The sequence below is a fragment of the Anopheles ziemanni genome, chromosome 2 (genome assembly GCF_943734765.1).
Source record: "Anopheles ziemanni chromosome 2, idAnoZiCoDA_A2_x.2, whole genome shotgun sequence".
Taxonomy (NCBI): Eukaryota; Metazoa; Arthropoda; class Insecta; order Diptera; family Culicidae; genus Anopheles; species Anopheles ziemanni.
The window spans coordinates 35,088,497-35,107,954 of NC_080705.1; the positions used below are offsets into that span (position 1 = coordinate 35,088,497).

At 43.8% G+C, this 19,458-nt stretch overlaps 2 protein-coding genes across 2 annotated transcripts in view; one reads left to right on the plus strand and one right to left on the minus strand.

The window, feature by feature from the left end:
* LOC131281533 (cGMP-dependent 3',5'-cyclic phosphodiesterase-like) overlaps positions 1–1,055 on the plus strand; it is a 48,456-nt gene extending 47,401 nt beyond the window's left edge. Inside the window, exons 11-12 of the mRNA XM_058310871.1 lie at positions 225–642; positions 714–1,055. Coding sequence (XP_058166854.1) covers positions 225–642; positions 714–1,055 — 760 coding nt within the window. The remainder of the gene's footprint in view (positions 1–224; positions 643–713) is intronic.
* A 1,026-nt stretch (positions 1,056–2,081) lies between these two features.
* LOC131282406 (phosphopentomutase) overlaps positions 2,082–19,458 on the minus strand; it is a 52,929-nt gene continuing 35,552 nt past the window's right edge. Inside the window, exons 2-8 of the mRNA XM_058311861.1 lie at positions 9,234–9,588; positions 8,739–9,001; positions 8,356–8,601; positions 4,049–4,459; positions 3,740–3,945; positions 3,083–3,629; positions 2,082–2,892 (exon numbers count right to left, since the gene is read on the minus strand). Coding sequence (XP_058167844.1) covers positions 2,790–2,892; positions 3,083–3,629; positions 3,740–3,945; positions 4,049–4,459; positions 8,356–8,601; positions 8,739–9,001; positions 9,234–9,299 — 1,842 coding nt within the window. The 5' untranslated portion in view covers positions 9,300–9,588 and the 3' untranslated portion in view covers positions 2,082–2,789. The remainder of the gene's footprint in view (positions 2,893–3,082; positions 3,630–3,739; positions 3,946–4,048; positions 4,460–8,355; positions 8,602–8,738; positions 9,002–9,233; positions 9,589–19,458) is intronic.

Consider the following 19,458-nt stretch of genomic DNA (forward strand, 5'->3'; position numbering starts at 1 on the left):
TTCGGAAACGTTACAATCTTTTCCCGACCAGTGACCATTGATGTTTCCAGCACAGTTGATATCAGACAGATACATTTCTGTCATCCATGGACAATTTCAAGTGGGGAAATATTTGTTCATTGGTCGGTGAAACGTTGTAATGACACACTGCACTTTATACTTAAATCACGAAGAAATCGAAATTAACCTGTCACGTAATATGTTTCCTGCTATAACAATTGTAGCAAAATGCAGGGCTTCTCCTTTCTGATTGCGGCCTTCTGTCACGATCTCGATCACCGGGGCATCAGCAACTCGTACCAGACGCAAACGAGCAGCCCGCTGGCCCGGCTCTACAGCAGCGAGGGAAGCGTCAACGAGCGGCACCATCTTTCGCAAGCCATCTGCATATTGAACGACTCGAGCAGCAAAATCCTCGACGGTCTAACGACGACCGAGTTCAAGGAGTGCATCGACTATCTGCGCGAGCTCATCCTGGCGACCGATCTGGCCAACCACTTCCGCATCCTGCCCCGGTTGAAGAAGTTGCGGGCGGAAAATTTGGCCGAGGGTGCCAATCAACGGCTGCTGCTGTCCCTCATGATCACCTGCTGCGATCTGAACGATCAGATTAAGTCCTGGAAAACGGTGCAACACGTAGCGGTAAGCCAAAAAGAATGTCCTTTATGAAGGGTTTTCGCTTGTTATACTCACTTTTCGATATGTCTCCCCAGCATCTGGTGTACGCGGAGTTCTTTGCCGAGGGCGATCTGGAGAGGCAGATGGGTCTCCGGCCGAACGCGATGATGGATCGCAAGAAAGCCTGCATTCCGATGCTGCAGATCGAGTTTCTAACAACCGTCATCCGGCCGACGTTCGAGATACTGGTGCAGATATTCCCCGAGACGTCGTCGTTTCTCGACACGATCGATAGCAACCGGGCTCAGTGGGAGCAGGTACGCAATGGTGCCGCACAAGGCAACGGGAACGGCAACGGCATCAGCGAACCCTGCAATGGATGCAATCCGACGGCCGATTGCTGTGACTTTTCCTGCTGCACAAAGGTGAACGAGTAAACGCTGGTTGCATCCAAGAGGGCATATGTTGGCATATCGCTGCCTACTCGATGCAGGAAAATGGGACTGTGCTATGCTCGTTTCATTTGTGTTTTCCTTTCCGCCAAAGAGGGAGATGAATACGATAGCTTTTATTTATTGACAGTATTGTTTTAGTACCGAATTTCCATTCTTTCCCTTCCTAAACCATTAGAACCGTTCCCCTTCGCCAAGGGGGGACATGAGTCCAGTTCTGGTGTCTCGAAAGTTTTCACCTACAATTAGGCGGTAGCTTAAAGTAAGCAAAGCCTCCATACGATAGATACACTCGCACATTACAAACAAGTTCACACTTTGTTATGATTGTTTGCTGGCAAACAGATCGTTTTTTACAGCTAGACACACTGATAGACACTGCTGTATACAACGTGTTACAGTTTTACCTTTATTCCGTTTTTAAACTAGCAAATGTAACGTTTAATTGAGTGTACGACAAACTAGGATGAAAGTCAGCAAACAAGGCGGAACGTCTGAATGATACCAAAGTCGAATGAGCGTGTTGTGTGCTGGGTGCCGATACGGGGTGAGAAGTATGTAATAAAAATAAAATGTAACTGCACACCACGACTGCACACGGAACATTATCTACCACTAGCAACAAGCGAGGGCAGTTAGGAAGGCTTAGCCGCAGCTGTACCGAGGCCGGGCAGTCCGGGTAGAACAGATTTCTAATAATATTTGCACTAGGTCGGTCTAGTGGCCGATCGTGCCGTGACCGTTCAGTTCCATTTGCTGTGTTGTAGGCCGGTGCAGAAGGCAGACAGGGGGTGCAGTTTGACATTGTAGCCAATAGAGAGGAAGATATGAGTAGAACAAACAATTCGTGGATAAATGTAGAATAAAGAAACACTCATGCCAAACATAATGAAACGGGCTTATTTAAATATGGATATACATAATGGATGAATTGATGATGACATAATGTGGTGTGGCGCAAAGTTGCAGAATGTTGCATAGTTTTTTTTTATTTTTTTTTATTATTTCCTTCCATTCCGTTTACATGACCTTCTCACAGCTTATAAACAGTTGTTGTTTCAAAAACCTTCCTTTTTCCTTCAACAAAAGCATTGCTCGAGGAGCAACCTTAGGTTGAACAAAATCGTATCAATCGGGGACATAATGGTTGTTGGAGAAAATAAATAGTCACACATACACACACATACATACATACACATTATTGGTACGCTTATTATCGGCTATCATTCAACATATAGACATCAAACCCGGTACGTTATGTTATAAACGGTGCTAGTCGGTATGTGTATACATTGGGTTTAAAAAATATTCTACACGTTCATTACTTCCGACTATCCTTTAAGGAACTAGAATCATATAGAACACAATCAACGAAAGCTAAGAGAACAGCGCACTATCTAGCAGAATTACATTTCTGTGATTTCTATTTCATAATTTGTCAATTGATGCATGCCTCGGTGAGCTATTCTTTTTCGTCATTCGAGTTTCGGGCGCTCGCGTGTTTTAGCTGGAGCTTAGTTGAGTTCTTTTGGATTACGAATATGATATAACATTTTTCTCCATATCTTTTCGCGATATGTTCATCACTTTTACTACCCGGAATGAACTGATGAGATTGGATGCAAATGGTTTCGTTGCTGTTAGAAGTGTCAATTGTTTGAAAATACGCTCTGAGAATGTGGCGTACGATTTAATCCTTGCCGCACGTATGGTCGATTTCTAATCAGACCGTGGCGTAAGATTGTTTTCCTCCGGCTGCAGCAGCTCCGTGACGATTGCATCGACCATCTCACGAAGTGTTGCCCTCGAGCCGTCCCAATCTCTGCAAGACAGAAAAAGAAGATATCGGTTAAAATAAGGATAAATTATACACTTTACCAAACACCCTGTGTACTAGGTTGTAGTGTCTGCTCGAATCGAGCAAAAAAGCATAGCATCACAAAATGGTTGAAAACTGCACTAAAAAAGCTTCCCTTATTAGCGGAGACATAAACTTAGACGCGGAAACTTACCGTTGTCCTGGCTGAGCACACATTTCGGCGTAATACTTGATTTTCGGTTCCGTACCGCTCGTGCGCAGCGTTATGACGGCGCCATTTTCAAACGAAAACGTTATCATCTGTGAGCTCTTGCTCGTCGGGAGCACCGCACGGCCATCCGGTTGCGAGGAATCGTACCCGGTGGTAAGATCCCGTACATCCGCAATCCTGAAGCGCCCGTCAGCGATCGTTTGCGGGTAGTTTTCATCGGTCGGCTTGTTTCCTTCACCACCCATGTTCCGGATTCGCTTGAATATGCGTTCGATAACGGGCGGTTCGTAGCAAAAGTGATACGACGTTAGCGTACAGTGGAACCCGTAAATGTCGTACAGCTCGTTCAGTTTGTCGGCCAGCGACTGGTTGGAGGTGGCCCGCAGATAGCAAGCCATCGTGGCCAGATGGCAGGCGGCACTAACGCCATCCTTGTCGAGTACGGTGGGTGACACCATGAACCCGATCGCTTCCTCGAACGCAAACAGGACCGTTTTTCCTTCGGCAAGCAGTTCCACCGATTTATTACCTTTGAAGTAACGGGAACAAGGGGATTATTTATCAGCAAAAAGTAATGTCTAACGAAATGCAAACTTGTAATCATCTCCACGGCAAGCCAGACAAGGGACCTTTACTTACCCATCCACTTGAAACCCGTAAGTGTTTCGATAAAGTTGAGCCCGTCCACGTTGGCGATCGAGCGGCACATTTTGCTGCTTACCGTGCTCGCAATCAGATAGCAGTCGGACAGGCTCCGGTCCGGAAACTGCTCCCTGTAGCAGCGGATGGACCACCAGCCAAGAAGCGCACCCAGCTCGTTGCCGCTAAAAACACGCCACTCTCCTCTACAAGAACAAAACCATGCAAAGAAACCCAACGTTAGTAAAACCATGTTCGTGTTTCCCGTACACCCCCCCCCCCCCCCCCCCCCCCCCCTCTCGAACTTACTTGAAATCCTTTTCGGCACAGGCCAACCGATCGGCGTCCGGGTCGTTAGCCAGGATGAGCCCGCAGCCAGTTTCGTTGGCGAGCTGCATCGAAAGCACCAGGCTCGACTTGCCCTCCTCCGGGTTGGGGAATTTTACCGTACGAAACTCGGGATCCGGATCGCGTTGCTCCGGCACGGCGATGACTGCGGGCAGGTTCGCGCACTCGAACGCCCGTTCCACGAACGGATAGCCGACACCGTGCATGGCCGAGTAGACGAAGCGCACCGGGCTGCCGGTGTTGTACTCGCTGATGAACGGCGCCGGTACGTTCGAGCGAAGTTTGCGGAAGTAAAGCTCCACCATCTCGTCGTACGGATCGTTCAGTTTATCCGACAGCAGCAGATCGACGTTCCAGGACGATTCGAGCGGTCTATCGGTGGTGGCAGGAGGGCGGAGAGGGAGAAAAGTAAAACGGAAGACGGACAAAAACTTAGATAGTTTGTTTTGGAAATGTTTTCTACCCGGAACCGCTAGGAAGGACGAGCAAGTTTCCTTACTTTCCCGATGTTGGAAACCAAAAATCGAATGTGCTACCGTATATGTTGCACAAATATTCTACTTAGACAAACTTCCATAAACACACACTCTAATGCAATTACATCTCAACGAGAAGCTCCTTGCTGAGCCAGCGCCAAAGGTTAGTGATTAAGACAAACTTCGATTTCTAATAGGTCGCTCCGAGAAAGCATAATTTAGGGTCTTTCTGAGGGCTGAGGATGAGGATGTTTTGGACACATTTGTGCAGTGTCTGCACAAAAACATTTCAATTAATTCACCATCATAAAGCTATGAAACCAAGTAGTTTTTATTGACAAAACATTATTTCTTATCACCGTTTAGCGACTTACATAACTCTATTGGCAGGTATTTTTTGCACAACTAGGGTCAGTTGTGGCAACAATTTAAATAAATGAGTTTTTAATTATCTGATTCAATAATGTTATATACTTTTAAATTATTCAGATATTGTTTGTTTCATTCAATTTCAGTATGAAGCTCCATACTTAAAAAAGATTAGCTGTTTAAATGTTCCGAATATGGAACGTAAAGAATTAAAAGGCCATCTATAGGGGTGGCTGGGGTAATATGCACCCTGGAGGCAAAACGCACCCTTTCTAATTTCTTATAAAAAATGCGTTCATTGATAAAAAAAGCATTGATCCCTTGAATTTCATATATGTTCAAATCACAGGATATTTTTCATCTTTTTAATTCATCAATTTGGTTATTTGCTTTACCATGGTGTATTTAAACACAGGTGTATTTTACCTCAACCAGATTTAATACAAATTACACTTTTTAGAAATTGAAAAAAATCGTGATTTTCTTAGCAAATAAAGGCAGAAACTCCCAAACAGGCTATTACTTTGAACCTTAATGCACCAAATGAACTGATAAGAACAACAACCACTAGCAAAGGTAATTGAAAACTCAATAGTTTTGCTTAAGGGATGCGTATTATCCCAGAAACCTCTACTATCAGCAGTTGTCACTAAAGCATCATCGGATTAATTGTGGATTTACTCGAATATGATTACGTTATTATTAAGCACTCTTTTGTTGCGAATAAAGATTATAAGACTTTTTTATATTGCAAAACATTTTTCGATTTGCTACAGCTGATTTTAAACTGACATAAACATGAACGATTAGCTGTCACTTTAAGTCACTGAATTTCCCTCTCAGTTCGAAATTTTACAGGTAAAAAAAATTAAAGCCCATAAATATAAAGTAAAGTTTTGATATTATCTGTCAGAATTTAAGAAAAAAAATCACTTCATATTACTTTACGTAGTGGTTACTTATATTGTATGTAGCACCAAAGATACGATCGCGGCTCAATGCGTTGAAAATGTGAAAACGGGGTAGAAATTTATAAATTTCCTCGTAAAATATGCACACGATCTTGCCACGAAACATTCCTTGTTATTGCAATGAATCGATATGAACAATTTGGAAACAGTTTCTGAGCAAATTAAATGAAATAAGAATGACGGTTGGTAATAAGCGCAAAAATTATGTCTGCTGGCCAGAAATGTCTCTAAAAGCTAATTAAAAAAAGTCGTATTTTTTAAAGAAGAAATTAGATTATTTCTAAACCCTTTTTTCGGTAAAAGAGTAAATGAGGCCCCGGGCTAGATTCTCCTCTTCCTGCTGGTTCACATTAAGCGCCTGAAGCTAAGCAAAGCGCGACACATGCATTCGTTTCGATTTTTGAACGCTAACGGTTCGCTTAAAAGAACATAACGGTTTAAACTAATCACGCAGTGGAGGTTGAATGCGGGTTAACATACTTTTACATGTTAAGTTACTAGTAAGTAAACTATACCACACATGATGGACAGCATGAAACAATGAGTTTAGCCGAAGAAATGATTTGGAAACGGCGGCGCGCCCGCAGCGAGCGCAGCGAGCGGACTGCGCTAGGTCTACCGAAAAAGAGAGTTTGTTATAGTTTTGAGAAATAAGGGGGGCCCGTGGGCCCCCCTCATACCGCACCCCCTAGGTTGATTGCGTAGCAGAAATTAACGGTACACACTACGGTTCAAATATTCGTAGGTTGAATTTAACGAATTAATGTATCACCAATTGCATACATTCAGTTTAAACGTCCACAAGAGGTGTAGCCACGATCGAAAACATGGCGGCCGGGGCCTCATTTACTCTTTTACCCTTTTTTCTACTAGATTTATGTTTTAACCAAATATAGACTTAAAAAGTACCTCTAAAATGTAAATATCTTATCTTCAAGATTCCCACAAAAATGACACACGAAAACACCTTGAAATGTATCCGTTGTAACAGACGGTCAGCCAAGGAATGGACGGATCGAAATCAGCTAACTTTCGAAGAACTTGCAAACTTGTCCTAACTTTCCGTTAACTAATGCGTCAGTTGCAGCCCAAAGTATCCCAAGATGATGGTCGGGTTTGATTGTGTATATTAACACCACCGCACAACACTGCTGACCTGGAACCTTGAAATAAGTTCCACCATGCCAGAGCCGGCGTCCTGCGGTAACGAACAACCATCACAATCAACACCACCCCGTCCGCCCGTTCGTCCCGGGGCATTTCCGCCCAGCACGGTACACTCCCAAACTAATTTTCAAAGTGCTGAAACTACCATCCCACAATTAATTCCTACGGTTTCACCGGCCCGACGTCGAAGCCACAGGAAATGCTTGCCTTCTTCTGCTGCACACTGTTTGGCACGGTTCACAGAATGACCTCACCCACACAGCTTCCCTCCGTCGCGATCGTCACTTCTTTACAGGATATCACGTTGAAAGAATTGTGGGACTTATTCTTTAACCGAGCAGAGCTGCTGGTTTAGTTCTGAGTTGTTGCCAGCTGTTTTGCAGGAACGAAGCCGGATCAATAAGGAGAAGAAAGTTGCCATCGTCATCTTTTTTCCCCCCAAACCGCCAACAATAAGCACACAGAACAGCAGGGAGAAACACAAAAGCGGGCGTTCGAGTCGTGGCAGTAGAAAAAAAAACCGCCTTGGCACGCTAAGTAAAAGTTGTGAAGCACACTCTGGCGAGCTTCTGGCAATGGCGGTTATGGTGTCGGTAAGCTGTAGCTTTGCATTTCAATTAAAGTATTAACTTTAATTTACGGGATGATTTATGTAAACAGGAAGTAACACACCGAACTCTTCCAATAAAGCTGTGTGATGTGGTGCTTTCCTTTCTAAATCCCCAAAGTACGCTTTGTGCAGCTAGCTTCTTAAGCACTTTGTTATCCTTTTCATTAATTTGTAACCATCGACAAAACGGAGAGAATCCGGATGTAAAATGAAAAAAAAAAATTTAAAAGGTTCCCTTTAGAGAAAAGCATTATTCACATCTGCTTGGCAAAAGCATCATGTTTATATAACAGGGAATACCAAAAGTATTATTGGCTCTAACAATACGGCAACGTCCGTAATATCATAATAAATAAATCAATCCAATACTCTCGAAAGTAAAGTATCAGCGATCAGAAAATCTAAAAGTATATCATGGTAAACATAAACTTCCCAAATGAAGTAATATAATTAATTTTAGTTTATCATTTTGATTTAGTTTTCAGATAAAAACTAATAAAGTAACAGATTCAAAATAACAAAAGTTTCGTACAAAGTAGAACAAAAAAAGAATACAAAGTTCTTGTACAACAGATGAGCATTAAGCAAGATATGTTAGATCCAACAAGTAAACAAATACTATACCTTCAACTAACTGTATTAGTGAAACACAAATAAACTCCGTCTCGTACTTACTCCAAATTTTCCATGATGGACGTCTGTATGTTTTTGTCGTGCGGTGGAATGATCTGTGCACTGTTCGTCCAGTAGACCTTGTAGCCGTTGTCCTCCTTCGGGTTGTGGGATGCGGTCACCATAATGCCGGCCAAACACTTCAGCTCCAGCACGGCGAACGGCACGAACGGCGTGGCCACGGTCCGCCCATACAACCACACCGGGATGTTCTCGTGCAGGAACACGCACGCACTCAGCTCGGCGAACCTGTGCGAGAAGGCCAAGGATGTGTGTTAACATTACGATACAATGAACAGATGAATTTTATACACAATGTTCTTACACAACAAAGACCCAATCCTTAAGAATAGATATCACTCTCTGTCGGTTCCCAAAGACCTCACCTTTTGCTGTTGTACCGCCCATCGTACCCCAGTACCACGCCCCGCGATCGATCCTCCGCCGACGGGTAGCACTGCAGCAAGTACTTGGCCAATCCCTGCGCCGACTGGATGACCACCAAGTCGTTCATCGCGTTAAACCCGGCCTGCATAACACCGCGCAGCCCGGCCGTGCCGAACGTGAGCCGCTGCAGCAACCGTCCACCGAGCACCTTCCACTCCTTACGCTCCGCCAGGCTGCGGATCTCGTCCGCGGTTTTGTCATTCTGTGGATGGAAGGGGAGGGGGATGAAAAAAAGGTCGACAGGAGACGTATGAAAACCCCGTTCGGGGCTGCTTAACGGGACAGAAAATTTCATTTTGCCAAACGATTATTTTAAAATCTCTTCCGGGGTATCCCTTTCGGTCCATCGCCAACATCCGGGTGAGGGGCGGGGAAAAAAAAGACCAACATCGTGGTGGCAGATCACAACCGGTTCGGCGTTACGCTCCACTTACCTTATCCCATCGCAACCATTCGGCTATCCGTTGGTTCAGCTCGTCGGAACCGGAATCAAACTCCATCCTGCACCTTGCTCCAACCGCTTTTGCTCTTCGCCGCTATTGTTTGGGACTTATTTCCTATTTCGTTCTCCCTCTCGGTCCTAAGAGACGTTTGGAAACGGGATCGAACGAGGAAACCGAAGGGTCCAAGCGCACGCTGCTGCTGCTGACGGGATTATGTCACAAATCGTTCGGCTCCACGGTCCGTGAATCGTGAAAGCCTCGTGAAACCAAATAACACCTGTCTCTGCGGGGAGCGCACTCTGGCTGTGTATGCGTGAATAGTGGCTCAATCAAATGGTGGCGGGTACTGGAAATACACAACGGGCAGGGCATTAGATTAGAAACTGTGTCTGTATTAAGGCTGATCTCATATTTTTCTACGTTTATGTTGCAATATAACGTAAAGCTTCTACGTCATCGGCACCACTACTACCAGTCTACATCAAGCACGCCATCGACAATGGCGCGGTCTTCTTTCTTATCAATAGAACGCAAAACGGTACACGCGAACATCTCCACTTCCGCCAACATAGGCCACACGGGCGCACAAACGTCCATGCCGTGGATTGTAGCCTTGCCTTTTTTTTTTTTGTTAGTCGGCCCTGGATTGCGCCAATAATCGGTCACAATTGATACCGCAACACATCATCCGTCTGCCCAGCCAAGCGCGACGATAGCGTATTCCGGTTTCGTGGCAGGACGTTAACTATCTATACGCTTTCTTGCGCTTCAATAATTCCGCTTATCAAATACGCGGCATTGCGCGGGGTAGATACGAGAAAAGAGAGCCATCAAGGAAGCTAACCACCGGTTCTTCACCACCGGTGCGGTATGCTTTACGGCAATCAACCTATTAATCACACCAACAACTGACCACGAACCATTCAATGTCAAGTGCGAGTGATGAACGATGCCGCGAAACGGTCCGGCAACGGTCGTTGACTGGCAGTGAAATGAAATGGAATTCGGAAAGATCAGTTCCAGCGGTTGATGACTGTTTTCAAGGTTAAATATATGTAAATATGCATGATTAATTATAAATAAAAAATCATGAAGGTTTCTTTGGGAAGTGACTGTTATTATACATCAAATAAAGGACAAAATTGTTGTCGATGTTAAATGATCATAAAATATCTCATTAAAATTTTATTATTTGTAAAATATAACCAACGTTCATTGAAAAGAAAAATCCATCCTCATGAAGTAATAAAATCATTTCTAGAGTCATCTGTTGAAATTAACTGTGTTATCTGACAGAGTCTTGCTTGAGCATTTTCTTACGCTATGATCCGCTAAAGATCAAATATATTATCTTAAAATATTAATCTTTCGTTGGCGTACTTTATTTGTATAATCTTTTAAAACGTTTACTGCCACGTTGACTGAGTATCTTTTTCGGTAGTATTAAAAAAATACCCCCTAAAAGACGAAAATGCAAACAAAAAAAAGTATAGTAATATTAAAAACTCATTCATTGAGAAGCTTAATCTCGGCTTGGTGTTCGAAAACCGTCGGTTTGATAAATATTATAAAATTTTTCCAGGTCTTCAACCAACTCTGGATCAATTATTAAATATGTTTCAACTAGTGGATAAAGCCCTTTCCAAACATGTTTGTCACCTACTGCCATTGTTGAGCTTTCTATACAACTTCCAGAGAACCAGCTGTGAGATATAATTATCCATCACCCAGGAGTTGTTTATGCATTCCGACCGATCCATGATGAATGTCCAGAAAAATTGTATATGCAATTACGTTACCAAGTGAACCGACGTGAAAATTGAGTTACAAAGTTGTAAAAAACAGAACCACGCATCTCGTTTCCTATTGGAATGCATCTGACCGGCCGGAGGGTAAATAAAACTGCGCAAGATGATGTTGTCCGGTCGCATAGTTTGCAATTTAAATTGCATTTTTCCACCACCTTCCTCGCCTGAAAAGCATGCCCGTTCCAGTTGAACTCTATAAAAATGCACTAGCAACTGTTTTCACCAGAAGGGTAAGGTTAGAAAATTACGATGAAGTTGTTATGGTGCATATTATTATCGCCTTTTCTTGTTACCTTCGTCGAAACTGCTTCTGGTATGGTTGTTTCTATTGCATTGGGTTAAAAAGGGGGCGAACATTGAATTTCATCGTATCCGATAAAAAAAATGGCCACTAATTTAAAAACTCCCCTATTCCAACCGTTGCACAAATCGTTGGAATGTAGTAAAGCATTTTAAAAACTGCACTCGTAAATTGTGCAGTCATTTCAGTTTTTATGGTTTTATGAGCTTATTTTGGAGCTCGGCGCACGCAAACAACTTAATAAACTATTCCCTGTTCGCCCACGTCAAAATGCGCTACAATGTTACACCAAATAAATAACGCGCTTTTAAAAATGATTGATAGTAGTAAAACATTCCAAACGCAATTATAACTTTCTAGGCAAATTAATAAAACCACAAAAGGACCATATTACCAACCATTACATGCCGGGATGATGGGTCCCTGCTGGCAAAAACCTTGAAACAAGTCCCACTTGAAGCACATCAATCAACCAGTAAACAACATTCATTAATTTGTTTTCAATTACCGGCTGTTCTGCCAATTATTTCATCACCGACATTAGCAGACCCATAAGCAGGGAAAGCTCCTTTTGTTCCTTTTCCAAGGCGTCACAACATTTCATAATTATTTTAAAGGGAACGCAAGAAAGGAAGCAAAAAAACTGGGGGCGTCCTTAAAAAACGACCCTTAACCAATTAATCAGCCAGCCGTAGTGAATGCCACGGAATGCCGGTGGCGGAGGCTGTACTCATTTATCATAACGTTTCGACCCACTCGGAAATGAAAGAAAAAGGAAATTAAAGCCATCCCACTACGAACGGTATCCGGTCCACAAGTCAACAGTGGATGACAAACAGAATGGTCAAAGGATAACTAATCGCACAACCGTGTTATCCTCCGTGATAGGCGTGGGATGGTGGAAAGAAACTTCGCGATCGATTTTTCCTTTTTCTCGACCGAAACGTTTTGTATCGGAATATTTTTTTGTTCAACTCCGTTTGTTGAAAATGTTATCATTCTATTCAATAGCGAACAAGAGTGAGGTTAAATGGGCCAAAATTAAGCAAGTCAAACAATGCGGAGAAGCGAGTTTCTCGCAACCGTAAATGTGGATGATTGTTTAGGTTTTTTGCTAAAGGATGAATATCGAAAAAGATGACGCAGCCTTAAACCCTTCGCGTTCGTGATTATCTTTTTCGAAGAAACGAAAACGAAATCGGACCGGAAAAAATCCTTTCACCCCGGTGTGCGTGATTTTGTTCCGGGTGGATGAGTGATACTTACGCGAAGGATGCACGAAAAAAGAACCCGGAACATTTGGCGATGGCGAAAACGGAGTGATGGTGAAAGTCACAAAAGTCAAACCAGAATAAATAAATAAAAAATAATCCCTACCACTTCAAGCGATGCTTTCACGTGCGTCTTAGTAAGCATAGAGGTTTGCGGGCTTCAGTATGGCCTCTTCAAGAATCAACGGTTCTTGAATTGAATTGCTCGAGATTGGCCACCCAAGGCTACGGTGAGTATTGTGGAAAGCCGGAAAACTGCTTACATCACGAGATGAAATCGAATAATGATCATTGAGTACATTGCCTGAAAACGGTAGAGAAATTGGAGCAATGATGAGCAAAAACGCCCTGCACAAATCAAAAGAATAAATGTCAATTTTCGACATTTTAATCGGATCTCTTTCGCAGCCCATCCTCTGCATAGTGCGTAGAAAATTGAATAAAAATGCCTCCAACGGACCACCGCATTAATGTATATTAAAATGAAAGAGCATTGTTCATTGTAGTAACTTTATCAAATGCCATCAAAAGTACGCTTCATCTTAAATCCTACAATCCCGGGTAAGGACATGGACCTACTCTAACGAGATACATTCAAATTTAAGGCATCGCTTATCTGTTCGATCTCCAAACAGACCCTCGTTCTCCGCTGGCGGATTGCGGGGGAACATATTTGAACGAGATACGTTCGCCTAAACGAGCCTGTTATTTTATTCATGCAATGTTAGAAAAATAAACAACAAATACAGGAATCATCCACTCCCCCTCAACGTCAACGACAATCGACGGAACGAACAGAAAAATACACTAAGAACATAATACGGACAACCTCTTATCCCGCGGCAGTTTTGCGCTTTTACACGGCCGCTATTAAACGTAGGTACGGGAGGGGCGAAAAAAAAGCTGGGCAGGACGTTCCTGGTATCCGACAAGACCCTTAAAAAAATCGATGAACATCATGCAAAACGGGCTAAATGTCCTGCTCCCGACCCTTTTGATCTTGTGTCCCCGAAAAGTTAAAAAAACATTTTAAAGCTTTTCAAGAACATTTTTCCCCAATCTTTTTCAATTTCATCTTTTTTCGTCCTTTTTCTTCGTGCGGCTGTGCACAACTAAAGCATCGAAAAACTTTCCAAAGAACGAAAACAAAATTGCTTCGCACTGGTACGGACAGCTTACCGGGCATTTTCTTTTTCTTTTCTTGCCACCTCTCTTTGGCAGCACAAGCTTTTCCTTCAAAAAATGTCGGAATTGAACCGGGCCGATCAAATTCCCTTATTCCCTCATGGCTTATTTCCACCTCGATATTGCTTCATCGCGATGCCGGTTCGGTGCCGTTGCAACCGTGTACCGCAAACGAGAAGTCCGGCAGCCCACACAAAACTGGATCAGCGGACAGGACATATAGCCGGGACGGGATAAAATGAAGAAGTCGTGCCACAGAATCGTTTCTTCTCGATTTAGCCGATAAACAGGGCAGGTAAGGGGGAAGCAAAAAGGTCAATACAATTTCAATTTGCTCCTGAGAAGGGCAACAAAATCACCCCGGCAATGGTGGTTTTGCTATGCGAAAGCGATCCTACATAAGGCGAATGAGAGAACGCCTGGAATGTGTGTGTGTACCGCGTCGTGGAAAAAATAGACGTTCCATTGAACAGCTGCAATCGATACTTGATATCGCTCCAAAAAGCACGGTTATTGCTGGGAAGGATAAAAACGTTGCAGAAAACATCATTTATTTCAATTAGAAAATGAAACTAATAAGTAATCGTTATAAGAAGAAAATGTCACAAATAATCCCTTTAATTAAACAGTTTAACGTAGAGATTTAAAATTGCCATTATGTTTCAGATGAATAAACCGAAACGAATATGTAAAAAATAACACTTCTACAACTCTACTTCATTTCGAAAATAAGCTTGTAAGAAGAATCTTTCTGCCAAGCGTTATTTTTAAAAGAAATTAGAAATTAATTATTTTTGATAAATTTTGTTTATAAAAAAAATTCGAATACTTGTTTTTAAACCAAAAACAAATGGACTAAGCTTTCCTTAGTCTAATGTTCAACAACTACTACAACCTACCACTTTATTAGTGCAATACTACATGAGTTTCGTGACATGTTCCGAGAGGCCTGTCACCCACTATGTGGGCTATTGGTAGTCAACGTGGTAAAAAGGACCCTGAATATTGATTTGCAAAGAAAAATCCATGTGCAAGAGAGAGCATAAATGCTTGAAAATAAAAATTATGGCACAATCAATCAAATGAGTATTTTTAGCCACCTTCCAGCTAGCCTAGCAGCTTCCGTTATCAGACCTTCGGCCGGGCTTAATAAAGTGCAAACGTAGTACGGAAAGATTATCACCTCAGGTTATAATTAATGCTTCCTTTGCGTGACTGTGTTACCGAAAAATTTCCCACTTGCAGGTTGATGATATTTATCGCACTTTGTCAGCTTCGCAACCGGGCCTCCGTGTCCCAGGAGGGAAAACGCTCGATAAGGTACCGGCCGAAACGGAATGTCCTTGCCCATAAATCACAACCACGATGGACACTTACCGGCAGTCGTCGTACAAATCCGGCCGAGCTGCGAAACCGTGTTCCACTGTGTTTCGGAACGATAATGATTTGGGAATGTGCAAAAATAGGCCTCAAACTCGAGAAGTCGTTTCTACGCCGTGGGAAATCCTAGCCGAACGCGGGGCTGTTGGAGTGACTCCGTTTAATTTTTCTCCGGTCACTATCGAACACACTGCCGGAAGTTTTGTTTACACGAACTGTCACCTCACTGCGACAACGATCTCGACAAACAGCTCACCCTCTTCACACGCAATCGCACACAGACATGCGAGCACTGTCAGCTGGTGCTGCCGTTTTGACAGCTAGCAAACAATTCACAGCTTGTACTTTTGCACCATTTATCGACGCACTAATCAAAACACTACCAGCAGAAAGGCAAATGGAACAGTTGGATTAACACAAGAAAAGATGAATCCCAAAATGGTACCTTCGATCAGAAAGTCGTCTTTGTTCTTCAACGAAAGGAGCTTTCTTGCAACACCGACTAGAGCCGATCATTAAAAACGCAACCAGCGAACGGATGAAGGCTCGACGAACTGATCACGCGGTCTGAAAACGTTGCTCACAACGAAAACATAACCTAATCTCTCCGGCGAGCACTATTGATTTTCGAGCGACCGTTGGTGCCATGATTCAAACGGATGCTAGTTGTAGAAGAAAAGTATTGCGATTGGCATTTTTTTTTCATTGACTAAGTAAAATCTAAATGAGCCGTAAACTAGTAAAAATACAATGCACACGTCACAATCACATTAATGTTTCCAAAACATCACAACTTTGTACGTAGTAAACTTTGTACACGATAGCTTGCGACTATTTTTAACAATGCTCACCAGTTTCTTATCAATCATCCTCTTCTACCGTTTTTGTTGATGTTTGGATTGCTCGTAATAGAAAACCTCATACACAAACAGCGCTTATCGAAAAGTGTTTTACAGAAGAAAAAGGTACCATATAAGAGGTTCCAACTGTGCGTTTCTTTTTTCATGTTCCTTCGCTTAGAGTTTAATGGTTTGCGAGTTCTATGCTGTGCGTGATCGTTTTGAACCCGACATGTTGCGATCCGTGTTTTTAAATTGTATTCGTGGGATGCAACCTATAACCCGTGATTTTTCAACTAGAATAAAGCTATGTATTGTACCGTATTATATTTTAAGGAGGCCAAACATAGTTCGGAAACGGCAACCATTCGTTTTATACTTTGAAGATTTCAAATAAAGCGCGTACTCATCGTCAAAAAGAGTCTACTGGGTCTAAAAGAAAACATTGCAAAGCTGATAGTAACATTCTTATACCTATTTAGCGCAATGATAAACACGATAATTCGACAATATCAAACAAGCACCACAACAAAAAGCTCCGAATCATCCCTCCAGGGAGATCCGGCGAAAAGCCTGTGTTTGCAGAGGCCGCAGTAAAAGTGCAGTGCAGTGGTGTTTACCCGTGCTTCCCTCTCGATCCGAGCATGCGCTTCTGCTGCTTCCTCCTCGGGGTTCGGGGAAAGGTTGTTTATGAATGGCAAACACGCTCACCCGGAGCCGAGGGACAATGTGGCATCCGACATTCTGCGCTCCAGGAGCGGCACGAAACGTCAAGCTCCTGCCGAGAAACAGGCACTACTGCTGGGGGAGCGCTTCCCGTAGTAGATCGGCACATTCGAGCAGTCCGAACGGGAGCTGCTCGAACGCTGCGCTATCAACCGAACGGCGATTATCGGAGGTTCGCGTGTAGTCTACCTTCTGGCTAAAAGCCGCCTCGGTCCCGCAGCACGGTCGGAGTGAACCTTCAACCATCGTTGCGCTCGGGTCGGTTGCTGGACCCAGGTCGTCCTCGTCGTCGGCTGGCTTGCCAGTTGGTCTTTCACGCCGCATCGACGCGTCGCCGCGTGTCACGTTGGGTTCCGTTTTTTTGGAGTGCGCGTTGCTGGTGGTAGTAGTGTAGTGTGCCGTAGTGTGTATGTGGGCGCCGTAGCGCGAAGATAATGCTGCATTTTGATGCGTGATTTTCCTATCCTGCCGTTCTCGCACTCCGCACCCGCGACCCCATGGCGACGGCTTCGTTTGGTTTGGCTGGCGGGGACCGTTTCGCCGTTCGGTCCGAAAGTGTATCGCAGTTATCCTGGGGCTAAAGATTAGTTAGTGTCTCGTAAGGATTCCGCACGTTTTGGTACGGGCGGTGGGCAATTCGGGTTTACGAGCCAACGGTCATCCCCCATCCCGGCCAATTATACGTATCAGGGCAGGTCCGTAAGTGATTATTTGCGACGGGAAAGAAAGTTACTTAAACCACCTCCCCCTTACTCACTTGCAAATAAAATAAACCGACACACTAATAGGAGTTTGGGAGTAGCCCACGGATTGCAGGTTTATTTTTGACGAAATAAATTGGCATGCAGTAACATTTATACCAAGTGCGATAAAGAATACCCCTTCCTGAGTGCAAATAAAATCGTGTTGTAAAATACTTATTAACAAATGGTTTTAAAAAGAGAAAACCATCTGTGAAAAGAAGCATTACCGAGTAAATAAATGAAGCATTCCCGGATGCACTGCAGACTTTCAATGTTCGGTCGCAGACCATAATGCAGTTCCTGGTCGGATGGTTTTGTTGTTCAACAATGTTTACACGAGCGCTGGTAAAACGAAGGCTACCGAGAAAACTCCTTTCCCTGTGCATGTGCAGATAAGCAACGGTTTGATGCATCGTCAAGGGCCAACAACAGGAAAAACCCGTGCAGATTTACCAACTCGACAGTGAAACAAAACCGCACCACGTGTGCATCCGAGTTCGTCTGTGTGTATGTGTTGTTGTTGCATGTGTCTGTGCGTGCATGCTTTTCCGTGCAACTCCAGTTTGAGTGTGTGCGAGCGAGCGTGACGAAGCAGAAGGAGTCAAAAACAAAACAGGAGTGAACGGTGCGAAGCGAAGGAAAACCCAGCACGCGATACGGGAAAGCGTAAGTATTGGTGCACAGCATTATTTGATGCGGGCACAGTAAAAGGGATTGTGAAAAGGATGAAGAAAGAACGCTACGTCGTCGTGTTCTCACGTGGTTTTCCCCCTCATCAACTCCCCTCCCAAGACCCCTTCTTTGCCACCCGATACACTGTTGCGCCTTTCCGGGACGAGCCCAAAAAGTTTTCCACGGCACGTCACATGGCATCGGCCACATTTTGAATGTGTGTGTGTTTCGTTTGTAAAGGCAGTTTCGTTTTGTGTTTTCGCTCTTTTACTATTCGCCACTATGCTCGGTTTCGTGCAAACCACAAACCGGTTCAAATGGGACCGTTGGCCTCGGCTGAGTTTTCCACCCGGTTAGGGAAAAGCCCGATAGACCGCAAGTAAGTGGTGGACCAGAAAATAAATCACGGCAAAAAACTACACCTTGTACGAACGCCTTCCATTGCCTTCCGCCACGTAATGAATAATCGGTATCGTCGATCGGTAATGGTGAAACCCTAGCGTGTATAGCCGTTGTGTGGCGTATCATGTTTCTTTTTAAATGGCTTCCCTCGGGAAAGCTTGTGCGCCCTCAGTGCTATCGTGTATCGGGTGTCTTGGTGGCCTTAATTAGTGGAAGTGTGAAAGTGGAACACGATCAAGGGCGCCGCTGAAGCGCACCGGACCGAAACCGATCCACGGACGGGAGAACCCGGATGGGGCGTTCAAGTACCAGGCGCCTCCATTGGGACACATTTCCCGATCGTAATAGGCGTCGGACGGTGTAGTCCCGACGGTACCGAGGAACGTGTTTTGGTTCTTGATGGACAATGTTTCAATCACACGGCTTAAAATATTCTTTCTAAGCGCGAGCACACAGCTTTTATTCTCGGGAGGAAATTCAATTTCAGCTGCCGGGTAATTTTTCATTTAAACTCCAAGTGGGGTAGAATTGACAACAGGGGAGTAAGGCATTCAATTTCCTTCGCCCGTTCCATTACCCCATTAAATAAACATCAAACGCTTTTATTTCACTTGACAGATTGGTGGCCATTTTCTATACCGTCGGCTCGTCCTTATCGTGCAGATTATATCAGTATCGCCATAAATAGAGCATTGACTTCTGTCGGCATGGACGGAGCACGGATACATTCAAAAGCTGGTATCGAATCGTAGCGTTCCACACAAATTAACAGACATTTCTACTGAGCGTGCCATAGCACAAATCGATGATGTTGGCTTTGATGGGGAGGAAATTTCAATCAATCTATTCAAACAACCGGGAGCGGAATGAAAATATTAATTTTTTCGAA